The sequence below is a fragment of the Pelmatolapia mariae genome, linkage group LG16_19 (genome assembly GCF_036321145.2).
Source record: "Pelmatolapia mariae isolate MD_Pm_ZW linkage group LG16_19, Pm_UMD_F_2, whole genome shotgun sequence".
In the NCBI taxonomy this organism is placed as follows: domain Eukaryota; kingdom Metazoa; phylum Chordata; class Actinopteri; order Cichliformes; family Cichlidae; genus Pelmatolapia; species Pelmatolapia mariae.
In genome coordinates this window covers 47,417,899-47,431,027 of record NC_086241.1, presented here as the reverse complement: position 1 = coordinate 47,431,027, position 13,129 = coordinate 47,417,899, and the positions used below count along the sequence as shown (strand labels likewise).

Below are 13,129 nucleotides of genomic sequence, written 5' to 3'. Positions count from 1 at the left end.
CAACGTGAGTCGGAAAACGACGGTAACAGCGCAGACTCCGTCCACAAACCAACCCTACGGTGGAATATCAGCGTATTAACTTTCAGGAATAGAACAACGTAGTTCAACGTAGAATTTTTGCTCTGCCTACCTAAATGGGCGGTGCTCGTGACAGCCAATCATATATCATCTTAAACGTACGGCTAGAAAATATTGACCAATAGCACTTCTAGCTGTGCTCCAACGCTCACGGTAAAGTCGGGGGCGGGGGCTGTGCAAAATTGGAGCACAGCACTTCTAGCTGTGCTCCAACGCTCACGGTAAAGTCGGGGGCGGGGGCTGTGCAAAATTGGGGTGTAATAACGTGGAGAATCAGGAGAGGGCAGCACTGTATATACACAGAGCTTAGATTAATATCGTTACAAAGCTAACAGCACTGTTTATATAGGTCAGACTTGACGTCTACTACAATTTTCGATTCACAGTAAGGTGTCTTCGTTTACTAGAAGGTGCGAGAAAAATACCACAACTTATATTTCTGGCTTTGAGGTCCGACGTGAGAAATGAGGAAATACGGAGAGGAATGGAGAGTAGATTCTGTGTTTTGAACGACACTGAGGACCTCAAAACACGAATTTCAAACACTGAGAACAATCAACACTTTGAAAGGTAAGCTTATATATAGTAGGTGATGGTTTGTTATCCTTTGTTGGGCTCCGACTAGTCCCTGGAGGGTAACAGAGCTTCACTCGCCAATTGCGTGGTTTGTTTTTGCTATCGCAGGATTTTTGACCTACATTTGCACAGCGTCAGTTTTTCGAAATAAAACAGATCAAATCCACCGGGGCGATACATTTAACCTCGTCCTGTGTTAAAACGCATTTGTCTGAACTTTTGCTGGTTGGTGTGTGTATTTATTTATTTAATTATTTGTTTTAGGTCCAAGACGCTTTTTGAAGAAATACGTGCCTCCATAAACAACAACGACGAGGAGGACCGCTCCTTCTGGAGGCCTGTGCTCCCTTGGGGAGGCGTTTTTACCATCAAGGCAGGACGGAAAGCCATATCATGCACGCCTCTGTACGTGGAAATCCAGCTCAAAAACACCTGCACCATCGATGGCTTCCTCATGATCCTGTATGTGATTCTGCGGGACAACCAGGGCTTTCGCAGGGAGCTGGCTGTCTTCCTGGGCAAGCAGTTTGTGGAGCATTTCCTCTACCTGATGGACTCCTGTGACTACACCACGGTGAAGATGCTGTGGATCTGGGACAGAATGTCTAAAAGGCAATATCGCTCTGAGATCCACCAGGCAGCCCTGGAGATCGACCTGTTTGGCAACGAGCACCAAAACTTTACAGAGAACCTGGAAAACCTCATGTCCACCATGCAGGAGAGCCTGTGCACCAGCTGGAGCTGTCCAGCCCGCTTCCAGGATTGCCTCAAAAGTACCATCAACATCAGGTAAACTGTATTTACCTACCTACTATTCGAGTGTTTTGTTAAGATACAGTTGTGGGCTTTTTACCCAAAATATTTATGGGGTTTTTTTCCAGTATTTTTTGTTTAAGTGCCCTTCAGCAGACCTCAGCTTTTAACAGTCTGACTAAGAGGTCCTCTCTCTCTCATATATATATATATATATATATATATATATATATATATATATATATATATATATATATATATATATATATATATATATATATATATACATATATATATATATATATACATATTATTTTTATTTATTTATTTATTTTTTTAATCAGAATAGGTCAATTCTAAGTGAGTGGATTGTTGTTACATTATATTTTTCACATTTCTAAGAATTTCACTCTGACCCTTTTTCCTCTCAGTCCTCCTCACGAGCTTCCTCACAGAGACCCAATTCAGTCGGCTGTGGATGAGTTCTTCTGCCCCAAGCTCCTGCTCTGCTGTGAAATTGGGTGAGACACGGCAGGATCTTCATCATCGTCGTCTTTTTCAGTGCTGTGTTGTTGTACTTCCTTGAATTTTTTTTATTTATTTATTTATTTTAAACAGATGTGATGGTCTAAGGGAATTCTCCCAGAGGATTTTCTGCCATGGGCCTCCACCCTTTGTTATCCTCAACATGCAGCAGTGGAAGTCAGAGGAGCTGTCGTATGTCCCTTACCATCTGGCTCTCTGTCAGCACAGGTATGAATCAGACATGGATATATCTACAGTAGGTTCTGCACTGCTGTTCATTCAAACGATGTGCCAGTGTAGCCTTCATGTTGCTTAGGGGGAGCCCGGCCTCCTAATGCTTTTACGTCTGCTGAGCCAGAGGCCTGTGCACAGTCATCATAACTGAATTAATGGAACTTTATTTATGATGTAGGATAGTCATTAAAATTAAAAATGTCCGATCACTATCCTGTCAGTGTTTAAATTTTAAATGTCATTTGGATCTTCTCCACTGCACTGTTGTGCTGTCTGTTTTGATTTCTTTCATTGGAAATGAAAAGAGTAGTAAAAATATCTGGAAAGATCTACTTTCCAGTCTTGAGAACAATAAATGTTTTTCTTACCTGCAGGTATACACTCGAGGGTGCCACACTGTTCAACAAGGAGGAGCATCACTACTCTGCAGCCTTCCAGATAGACGGTTGCTGGATGCACTATGACGGTCTGAGGAACGATAATCTGATCTTGTTACACAAGCCCCCAGAGCTCCTGCTGCTGTCCTCTCTGGTCTATGTCCGCACCTCTGACAAGTGAACTCATAGTTTCTCAGGTGGACATAGAGTACAGATGAGCCAAAGTCTCAGCACACGCCAGAGTGATTGCATTCATCCATTTTTTTGTTGTTACATTACTGCAATGTTGTTCTTTTCTTACTGCATTGCTGTAAGTTTTAATTCCTGTCCTGGGTTAGCTTCCTCGATTCAGCTGAATGCTTGGTTAAAGCTTACTGTGCAAAATGGAAATGACATCTTTTTGGGCACGCTTGGAATCCAAGAATATAATGGACTATAATAGTTCTGGGTTGAGATTTATAAACAATAATACGAGTCAGTACTGAATTTCATATACATGTGCAGTGACCATCGGCATAAGAGATTAGTAGGTGAAACTGCTCTGTAGAAATTTCTATTTGGAGTTGATACTGACACAAGTTTTCAGTACAAGTATAAAAAGTGGTTTTTTTTTACTTCCATGGTTGATTTACAAAACTGTTGAACTCTCCTGCCAGCCGTGCATGCAGCGATGCAGACCTCTCAGCTGTTGTGCATCTGTTTGGCAGTGCTTTTCCATAATAACCACAGTATACTGGTTAGTACTTAGCACAAGCATAATGACACAGAGGGTGCAATTGAATCAAACTTGATCATTATGCCAAAGAAAATATCCAATCTGCTAATGTACACACACAGTTTTTCCCGTCTTCATAGTTCCAAAGGTCTGTGTACAATTCCCAAGTCCTCTCTGGTTCCTGCGCTGATCAGATCCATTTCATTCCCAATGCAGACACACCAGCGCACAAACATATAAATGTAAGCCCCCTTGCTACAGGGATTCAACTCAGTACTGTAATTTAAGCTTATGTTTATGCATTTCAGTCCTTTCCTAAAATTAAACTGGTGCTTCCCCCCCCCACATTTATACTGTGGTCTGAGGGAAAAACTACTAAGTCCCCGCCTACCAGGTGAACAAGTTAAGGTTTAAATTGGAGGTAAGCATTTGCCAAAACAGGTGAAAATATAAAATTATGCCAATTTAGAAGTAATGTGAAATTACACTACAAGCTGGCCTAGAAATCCATTCAGGCCACATCATGTATAAACCGATGAATAAAATTCAGGCATTTCACAGTTTGTTCAGCACACAGCAGTCTCAAAATGTTATTTAGAGTTTGGTTTGGTTTAAGTCAAAGCATTACTGTTGTCACACAGTGCCTCTCTCAAGGAAAGTTTAACATGAATCCAGTTGAGAGTTAAAATAATCTTGATCCAATAATTAAGTTTTTTTTCCTGTTTGTTTATATGCTGACACTGTCTTTACAATACAAATACAGATATTTTTGAAACCTTGCCTATGGCTCCAGTTTGTCGTCCTTTTTCACGTGCATGCCAGGAAGAGATGCAGAAAAAGCAGGCAGTACCTTTTTAAGGCAGGCATTTATTTTTAAACTGGGTACAGCTGCACCACATAAACAGACTTAAATGTATGTAAAATGTCTTCAGTCAAACATGAGAAAATGTGAAAAGCTACTGTTTTTAAACACCTAATGTTATCTTGTACTTCCAGTATTAATCCACAGGATATAAAATTCAAGATCATCACCTTACTCCAGACACACAAGGGAACTGTTAAAAGAAGCAGAGTGGTCATTTTGGCTAACATTGACATCAGTTTCATAGGATTTTTTTTCACCCCCCCTCCTCTCAGACATAAACAGAGTGGTAGGCCACTGCAGAACATGTGTTAGTCATCCATCTGCTTTCTTTGTACAAGCACTTTGGTGAGAGTGGTGGCAAAACATGACATTAATTTAGGCCATAATTTAAAGAAAAAAAATGCATACATCTGTTCTTTTTTTGCAGATTCACGTTTCCAGATTTTCATCAGCCTCTCTCCAACCTTAAAATAGTTAGTATACACATCAGAAATGGCAACATATGTACATAACAGTGACACAAGACATGGCAGCGGTGACGGCGCACAATTACGCCTGCGTGAATCTGTGCCGTGGCTGCAGTGCTAAAGTGACAAACACTACTACAACAGACAAAAAACAAGAATTTAGAGAACACAAACAAAACAAATTAAATACAAAATTAATAGTTGTGCCGTTTTGAAATAAAGTGTACAGACATACAAATTAAGTTGTGTGTTACTTTTCAAATAAATCAGAAATTCAAAGTACTTGACTTTGATGGGGAAAAAGAAACGAATCCATGACAAACCGCGATTCTCACATGTGACACTGACCAGTTTGCACGGCAAATGTCATTTAACTTCTCATCTTACAGATTTAGTTTAGAGTAAGCAAGGGCAAGGTGAAAGAACACACCTATGTAGTGTTTACAAGACTTATAAGTGCTGAACTGCAGGAAAAAATTAATCTAAATTGATCCAAATAAACACATGCTTTGTGCAAAATGAACCAGCATGCACAACAAAAATGACAACACAGGATGACTGGTTGGTTTAGACAATGTCAAGCTACCATCTGATGTTTCATTTGGACATCCACACCAGCCGACAGTGTGATCTGACAGACATGCTATGTGGGGGTTCTCTTACACCAACATGAGATGCCTTGGCCTTATTCCTTTTTTTTTTTTTTTTTTTTCCTCCTTTTCCTTTTTAAAGAGACAAACAACAAAACATAATTTAACCCACAAAAGGAAACAAAAGTCTTATTGCAGTATCTAAATGCCATTAGCTTAAATCAAAACACATATAGAAATTACAATATGTATCAAATAGTTTGGTAAGTGCAATGCAGAGCTTGGTTAAAGTTCCCACTTATGTGCAAACATTAGTCCACAAAGCAACGCAAAAACTTGCCTTGAACATAAAACAAGTGACTTAAGACGCATCACTACCTGGCCGTCTGCTAATCGAGCGTCCCCTCTATTGCTGTGCAGTCACTCGAGCCCAGTCGCACGCTTTGAACTCTCTCCCAGGGCTGGTGACAGTAACAACATGGCCAGAGTTGGCAAGCACAGCCCTTGGTGCCTTATCATCCACCTCCATATATAACCACATGGAAGAATGCAGGGAAAATATTTAAAAATGTGGCACACAAGGGAAGATGTTGCGTAGGACCGTTTCCTTTTCAAACGTTTTGGCGTTTCACACCAATCTGTGAAAATATTACTTAAAACCTGAGCTTGCAAGCAAGACCTGGCCACGTGTAGACATGTTTTTAGTGGAGGATTAACTAGCAACGAAATGTCCGACCCAATCACAAATAAAATCGTGTTCAAAGCCAAGAGAGCATACCAGCTACAGATAGTTGACAAAGCATGCTCACGTCCTGCAACTGGACCAATAATGGAGAAAGTGTAACATTTAAAAAAAAGTTTGAAATATTTGGGAGAAAAAAAGAAAAAAAATGAATGAAATCATGCCAATCTTCTCGCCTTTGGGAACTATGCAGGTAGAAGTTTGCAGTTGTTGGTCCACAGGCTTCCCTTTTAGTAGCTTTAGGGGCCACTTGCATTTTCTCCAATTAAATTCATACGATAGCAAATAAGTATCACCAGTTACACAGCAGAGGCCTAACAGAGTTTGACATTAACTGGATGAAGCAACGCAGACAAACAGCTAAATCCTGAATCCTAAATATAGCACCAGTTAGTATTGTATACAGACCAAAAAAGGTGAAAAGAAGGCCAAGGTCAGTTTCAACTATTGTGAACAGTAGCAAGTGCATGATCTGACCTTAGACCGATGCAACAGAGGAGAGAATATGAGACCTTTTTTTTTTCTTTTTTTTTTTTTTCTTTTTTTAAATGGCTCAGAGGATGAAGCAGAGACTAGTGGTGAACACTTTAAGGAGAATTCACCTCTACAGTGGCTGTGGGAATCAAACTGTACACACATTCGCACACACATTAGTGAGCCAGTGCAGAAAAACATTTACAGGCAATGCACTAGAGGATATATTTATATCTATATATTTCATTTAGACTATTTACAAGAGAAAGGCAGCCCTTTTTTGAGAAAATATAAATATTCCAACTTTTCTATTTTTTGTTGTTTTTTTGTCAAGCACTGATGTGGATGCAGAATTATCCTGCGTTGCTGAGCCCAAGCATCAGTTCTGCACGCAGACATGTGACAAAACAAAACAGTTCTATCTGACATGCACATACCCCCTGGACCACACACACACAGACATACACACTATATGGCCAATAACCACATAGTCATCAAATGCACAAGCAAACTGCAGTGTTCTAGGAAATTTGAACACACAGCTCTGGTTGCAGCAGAGAAATTCCTAAACAAAACAAAACAAAAAAAATAAGTTTAACACAATTAAGGACGTGAAGCACAACATAAAACTGTCTGCAAACTTGACGAAGAATTTTGTAACGTAAATGAGCAGATTCCACAATCCTCTGAGACATAGCTCGAAGTCCTCATTGTGGTCCAGCAGCAATAGAGCGTTCATCTCAGTTTTCCAGTGACAGTCATCCAAACACCATCCACCTTCCTCAGTTATCTCCAGAACCTTCCAGCTCTTCCTCATCCCTGCAGCACAGACTGCAGTCCCCCTTCTAGCCAGCCAGCTAGCCCGGTACACCCATCCACCCAGAAATGCTCTCTGATGTTAACGAAAATGTGCAGGTAAGCTCATCTGCACCTGGAGGATGAATGTGGGGAAGGAGGAGGAGAGCCAAAAAAATAAAAAATAAAAATAATAAAAAGAGAGAGAAAGTCTTCTTTGTGTCTAAGGTAATTTATTGGGTCCTAGCTGGCTGGGCCATGGGTCAAAGGGCAGTCAGACCAAAGTTACAACGGCAGTACATCATGCCACTGGAGTCCAACCAGCTGTCTGAGATGGGATCATAACGCTGAACGGTGTTCAGGTAGGATGACCCGGAGTGACCTCCTACCACATAGAGGTAGTTGTCCACAATGGCAGAGCCCACACCTGGAAGACAACGATACCACAAACGTATCTCATTATAGGCTTTTCGTCTTATTTTCTGGATCCAACCATCACAACAGAGTCACTCATTTTGAATTTAAAACTCTAAACTCACAACTCACCAGTTCTGGGTTCGTTCATTGGTCGGCACGCCGTCCACTGGTTTTGATGTGGATCGTACCGCTCGATGCTGGACAGGTGCGACACTCCGTTGTGTCCACCCACCACAAATATAAATCCAAGCATCACACCTACTCCGAAGTTGATCCTCTTATCTGCCATGGGGGCTACCATTTCCCAGGCATCCTTGCTAGGGTCATACCGCTCCACGCTGTGTACAGTAGACGCAGCACAGTTATCAAAACACAAAGGTTAAAAAGCTCCAACTCACCCAAATCTCACCTGCTACTTGCAATACCTAGCTTTGCTTCCAGCTGTGGTTTTGTGTGCCTTCACTTTGAGACATTTATGGCAATATCCACAATGACCAGTCTTTACAGACCTAAAGGTGAGCTCACATTACACATCTGGTGTAAGAATGCTTCCTCCATCTCCTGTTCCCTTCTACTAAAGCCTGAATGACAGTTCAGAGAACCTTTGTTCAGCTTTGAATGGGAGCTATTGCTCAGTCAAACAGAGGCACTGCTGCATTGTATTTATTTTTTCCACCACCACTGTTATAGCTGTGTGCTGAGAAATTTTGTTAAGTAATGTAAACACAATGGGGCTCTTTCTATGCATGCGAGCTTCACAATACATCATGACTGAGCAATTTTCTTTTAATCGTACAGGGGAAAAAAAAGAAAACAAGTTAGATGGTCATATCAAACACACCAATTTGAACTTGTAATGAGGGAGCGATGAATTCCTGAGAGCCACCGGAACATTGGCAAACTAAGACTGTTTTGCAGCAAGCAAGGCCATATAAGCCACGGGGGAAAGCAGGGGGAAAAAAAGAAGAAGAAGAAGAAAAATGTCCCCAAAGATTCTTTGTCCAAACACATTTTCCTGAGGGGTTTTGGGAGTCAAGGAAACAACCAACACGAGCGCTGCTCTCTAGTGACCTCAGCAATACAGCAACACATTTAGCAACCAATTCTGTTATGGCTATCCAGCACTTATTAACAAGCTCCTGGTCTTTTTCTCAGCAAGACTCGATATAATTCACTTCATTGCCACTTCTAATAAATAATTAACATAACCCTGAGAGGAAAGAAAGAAAAAAAAACCCAACATTTTAGGAAGTCTTAAAGGCCTAACCTGTTTCGTTAAAGACCATTTTAAACAAAAGATAGTGGGGGGGGAAAAAAAATCTTTTTTTTTTTTTTTTTTTGTTAAAGTACAATTTTATGTCACACGCGTCTATACAAAGCATTATTTGACTGCTAAATAAATTGGAAAGTTATTTAAAATTGCCTGGTCCAAGTATTTAATGGTCACTTGGAGACAACATGCACTTAGAGCATATATACACAACTACTCTAAGTAAGATTACCTGTTCATATGTGCTGGGCCATAGCCTCCAATAGCATACACCATCCCATCCAGGACAGCGGTGGCAAAGCAGCTGCGGGACTTCGTCATGGGTGCCACAGGCTGCCACTCCTTCAGCTTCGAGACATACTTCTCCACAGACTGGAGGTAATACTGGCCGTCATAGCCTCCCAGGGCATACAGCTCTCCGGCCAGGACCACCACACCGAGAGTGCTGCGACACTCTGCCATACGCTCCACTGAAGACCACGTGTTGGTTTCGGGGTCCCAGCTTTCTACGGTGCTCTCGTGCCTCCGATAGCTAATGCCCTGCCTCATATGTGTGGCGATGCCTCCCACAACATAAACTTTGTGGTCCAGCACCGCCACTCCAAATTCATATCTGGGTACACTGAGAGGGGCCAGTCCTATCCATGAATCCGTCTGAGGGAAATACATTTCCGTGCTGAAAGACAAGCAAAAAAAAAAAAACAAAAAAAATACACTAAGACACTTTTAAAAAAAAAAAAAGTTTGGAAAGTTGCTTTTATACAAATGCATCCAATTGTAATCTACAAGTCACTAGCATTACCTTTCCAATGTGGCAAACAGTCCAGCCTTGCCTCCTACTGCGAGCAGCACCTTTGGGGCACACCTGGGACGTGCAGACAACACAGTCTGATAGGATAGCCGGTGTTCAGGCATAAAGTGATATTTGAGGGCCTCATTGAGCAGATGCTTGCATGCGTGGTCATCTCGTATAAGATGGTTGGCTTCATATAGGCGAGTGAGGAATTTGACACTGAGCAGCGGAAGGCGAACACAGTGCAGCAGTTGAGCCAGATGCTGCTGTCTCTCAGTTACATCATATTTGATCCATGATTCGAGGGCATAAAATACAGTCTCCTCTGTGACTACCTTAAGGCAATCATTGGACACAATCTCATCCAACTCGGCTCTCGTCAGTTCAAAAAACTCCTCCGTTTGACAGACTTCCTCAAAGTTCTCACAGATGAACTTCGTTGCGGCCAAGCACAGGTCATGACAGCCGTAAGTCTCTGCAAAGCGGGAAATGCCTATACAGTTTCCAGCGTCCAGCTGGCTCTCTAAGAAGGAACAACACTCCTTAAGTACAAGCTTAACCTGGAGTAAGTTGGCAGCGGGTAGCAGAGATTCCACTGTCTCCTGGGAGATAAACACTGTCCCGGTATAAGCGTACTCCACTATAGCCTAGAAGCAAAGACAGCACAAATGTTACAATAAACATGCTACAGCAGTTCATCACTGCGGCTAGCGAGTGTTGGATGGAAGCATACCTGCAAGGCAGCTTCATCGATGCACTGGAACTCCACCTCAGAGGTCTCCTTTTCTGACAGGTTACCCGTAAACATGGCCTTGAAATAAGGACTGATGCTGGCCAGCACTACTTTGTGGGCATGGATCTTGGCATCACCCACACGCAGCACAATGTCACATAGTTCGTGATCCTGCCGCAAGAGCTGGAGGCCTTGCAGCAGCTGCTCTGAGTGAGGCCGTGTCAGACTTGCAAACATATAGGACTGGTCCTGCTGGTCCATCTGAGAGCAGCAAATCACAGATCAGTGTAATGTTTTGAGAAGAGTCATAAAGTCAGTGATGTTTTCCAAAGATAGGCAGGTCAGCTAATAGAAATAGTGGACGTTATCCAAGTGCCATACGGCTCTGACACTACAAGCCTGAAAAGTCACACTTTCTGGCTTGGGTAACGTGACGTAATAGCAGCACGCGTTATGTAAACACGCTTGGGCAGTATGATGCAGTCAGACATTATTTTCCCCGAACCAAGTATTGCATTAGTTGTTCTAACCAGTTTTGTTAGCAGATTACTGCGAGTTAAGCTAAATAAGCATGATCTTTATTAAGAAACAACGCAGCGTAAAGTCATCTACACGTATTAGCTAAAAACAACACACATTCTAGATTGCCCTAAAACCAGGTGGCTAAATGTGAGCACTCTGTATCCAAGCTTTGGGACAACGAGTCACAACAACACATCAGTTTGTTAACTGGGGCCTTGATTTCTGAACGCAGGACTTGGCCAGATTAAAAATCGCTAGCTACCTCTTAGCTTAAAATAAGCACACAGCTAATACGGTAGCCAGTACTGTAAAGCTCACCAGCAGCTTAGCAGTTTGCATAAACAAATTTGCACGAACATCACACGCACAACGCTCATGTGTGCACTGTACTGTCATTATATTATTTTTCCACGCCAACAAATACAGAGGGCTGATATTCCTGTTTCCCTGCGCTGCAGTCACCGCAGGTTAGCTGCTAAAAATAAACACGGTTCCTGTGGCTAGCTGTATCATTGATTGATATACAGTAACATGGCTGACAGATCCAAAACGTGACGTTGTAGCCAGGATTTAGATAACATTTAGCATCGTCAGATTAAGAAAAACAAACCTGTAGTTTACAGCCCGTCTGGCGTGCCGCTGTAATGACCGATTTTGCAGTGGCGACGACAGCGAAGCCCGGACGGCTATCAAGAAAACAACCTGCAACCTAGCCACAAAGCTACAGACGAGCTCTTATTATAACCAGCTACCAGGGCAGCACACCCACTTCCGGTGATTTTCAAAATAAAACGATATTTACAGCTATTTAATTCACTGAATGGTTAACCAAATCAGTGACAATGCTCGTTATTGAGTTTAACCGTATTCTACTTGGTGTTCTTTATTTTACTGATTTCCTCCTTTATTTTACTTATTACTTTTATTTTCAAAAAATTCCTCTCTGCAATTGTGCTCTCCGCTAATCCGAGCAACGTAAATTGCATTGTACTGATCGATTGCTTTATAGTTTGAAAAAGAAAATGTGTTTCACAATTCAAAAAAGAACTATTTACAAGAAATGAACACATTTTTAGTCCAATACAAACATTGTTATGTGGCAGCACTGTAGGCATATGTTTTACTTGAATGTGGGAGGGGAAAGGAAAGGAAAGTGCAAAATGTAGGCACCAGGTATCATCATCACACAGTAATACTCACATGATATATTGCTGCTAAGTAAACACACATAATTTACCCTTTTGTTCTCTTGTGATTGGAAGACAGTGTATGTTTTTTTTTAAGGAATCATGTGCGCTTTAGCTCAACGTTGTTACTAAAGATGACTACCAAGAAGAAGCTTACTTGGTTTTTAAGAGTTTTTGAGAAATAAAATATCCTTGTATCAGACCTCTTCATGAATTGCATTATAACTTTTGTGTGTGTGTGCAAGGGGCCAGAGAAGAGGAGGAAAGGGTGTTGGCTGCTGACTAAGTTCACAACATGATGTGTTTTTCTATGTGGAATATTTATCTTTGCCAAAAGACAAAAAAAAACAAAACAAAACAACAACAAAGTGCTAGGACCAGTGATTGCATACACTCTCAATTCATATTTCTATTTTGGGATTTAATTAAAACGATATTTGGAAGAATGCTGTTTTATTACAAAGACTTGTGAGCTTAACAGCAAGTTTTTTTTCTTATTAAAATGAAATATACATAAGTCACAATTCAAAAACACGAGAAATGCAGCCCAGAACCCTGACAATTTTCCACTGATCAGTTTTTTTAAAGTACAAGATAATATCAGAAAAACTTAAGATGATAGCTTTTTAAAGCTACCTTATATAATAATCTATTTGTTATTATGTTATTAATAATCTGTGTAGTCTAGTTTATACCAGCGCCTCGTTCAGTTAATCAGTTCATGACAGATTTGCATAACAATAACGTCGACTCACCAGTAGTTATAACTGCCATGTTATGGGGCATAAAATAGTCCATATTTAGAATAAAGAAAATGATGAAAATGTATAGATCTATACATTTTAATTTTAGTTTAGTTTAAATTTTAAATTTTTGTGAATACAAAAAAATATGAAATAGTAAACATTCTTTTACACAGTGATAAATAAATGCCAAGAAAAGAAAGCATACCTGTAATCTGTGTGAATGTATGTGTGCGTGTGTGTCTTAGTGTTCAACTATAACACCACAAAGAG

General features: G+C 40.9%; 2 protein-coding genes across 2 annotated transcripts; one reads left to right on the top strand and one right to left on the bottom strand.

Moving 5' to 3' along the window:
* The first annotated feature begins 357 nt into the window (after positions 1-357).
* Positions 358-4,049, top strand: lg16_19h14orf28 (linkage group 16_19 C14orf28 homolog). Its single transcript, XM_063497107.1, has 5 exons — positions 358-648; positions 919-1,443; positions 1,839-1,928; positions 2,026-2,160; positions 2,541-4,049. The coding sequence occupies exons 1-5, from the start codon at positions 563-565 to the stop codon at positions 2,722-2,724; spliced, it is 1,020 nt and encodes a 339-aa protein (XP_063353177.1). The 5' UTR covers positions 358-562; the 3' UTR covers positions 2,725-4,049.
* A 73-nt stretch (positions 4,050-4,122) lies between these two features.
* On the bottom strand, positions 4,123-11,681 carry LOC134644254 (kelch-like protein 28). Its single transcript, XM_063497106.1, has 6 exons — positions 11,537-11,681; positions 10,405-10,665; positions 9,681-10,318; positions 9,111-9,554; positions 7,738-7,946; positions 4,123-7,618 (listed from the first exon to the last, which is right to left on the bottom strand). The coding sequence occupies exons 2-6, from the start codon at positions 10,663-10,665 to the stop codon at positions 7,455-7,457; spliced, it is 1,716 nt and encodes a 571-aa protein (XP_063353176.1). The 5' UTR covers positions 11,537-11,681; the 3' UTR covers positions 4,123-7,454.
* Positions 11,682-13,129: the final 1,448 nt, after the last annotated feature.

Excerpts from the sequence above, each read along its gene's own strand:
- lg16_19h14orf28 (XM_063497107.1), top strand. The coding sequence starts at position 563 with ATGGAGAGTAGATTCTGTGTTTTGAACGACACTGAGGACCTCAAAACA. Across the intron at positions 649-918 it reads AACAATCAACACTTTGAAAG|GTCCAAGACGCTTTTTGAAG; the intron begins GTAAGCTTATAT and ends TATTTGTTTTAG. Across the intron at positions 1,444-1,838 it reads AAAAGTACCATCAACATCAG|TCCTCCTCACGAGCTTCCTC; the intron begins GTAAACTGTATT and ends TTTTCCTCTCAG.
- LOC134644254 (XM_063497106.1), bottom strand. The coding sequence starts at position 10,665 with ATGGACCAGCAGGACCAGTCCTATATGTTTGCAAGTCTGACACGGCCT. Across the intron at positions 10,319-10,404 it reads TCGATGAAGCTGCCTTGCAG|GCTATAGTGGAGTACGCTTA; the intron begins GTATGCTTCCAT and ends CTTTGCTTCTAG. Across the intron at positions 9,555-9,680 it reads CTGTTTGCCACATTGGAAAG|CACGGAAATGTATTTCCCTC; the intron begins GTAATGCTAGTG and ends CTTGTCTTTCAG.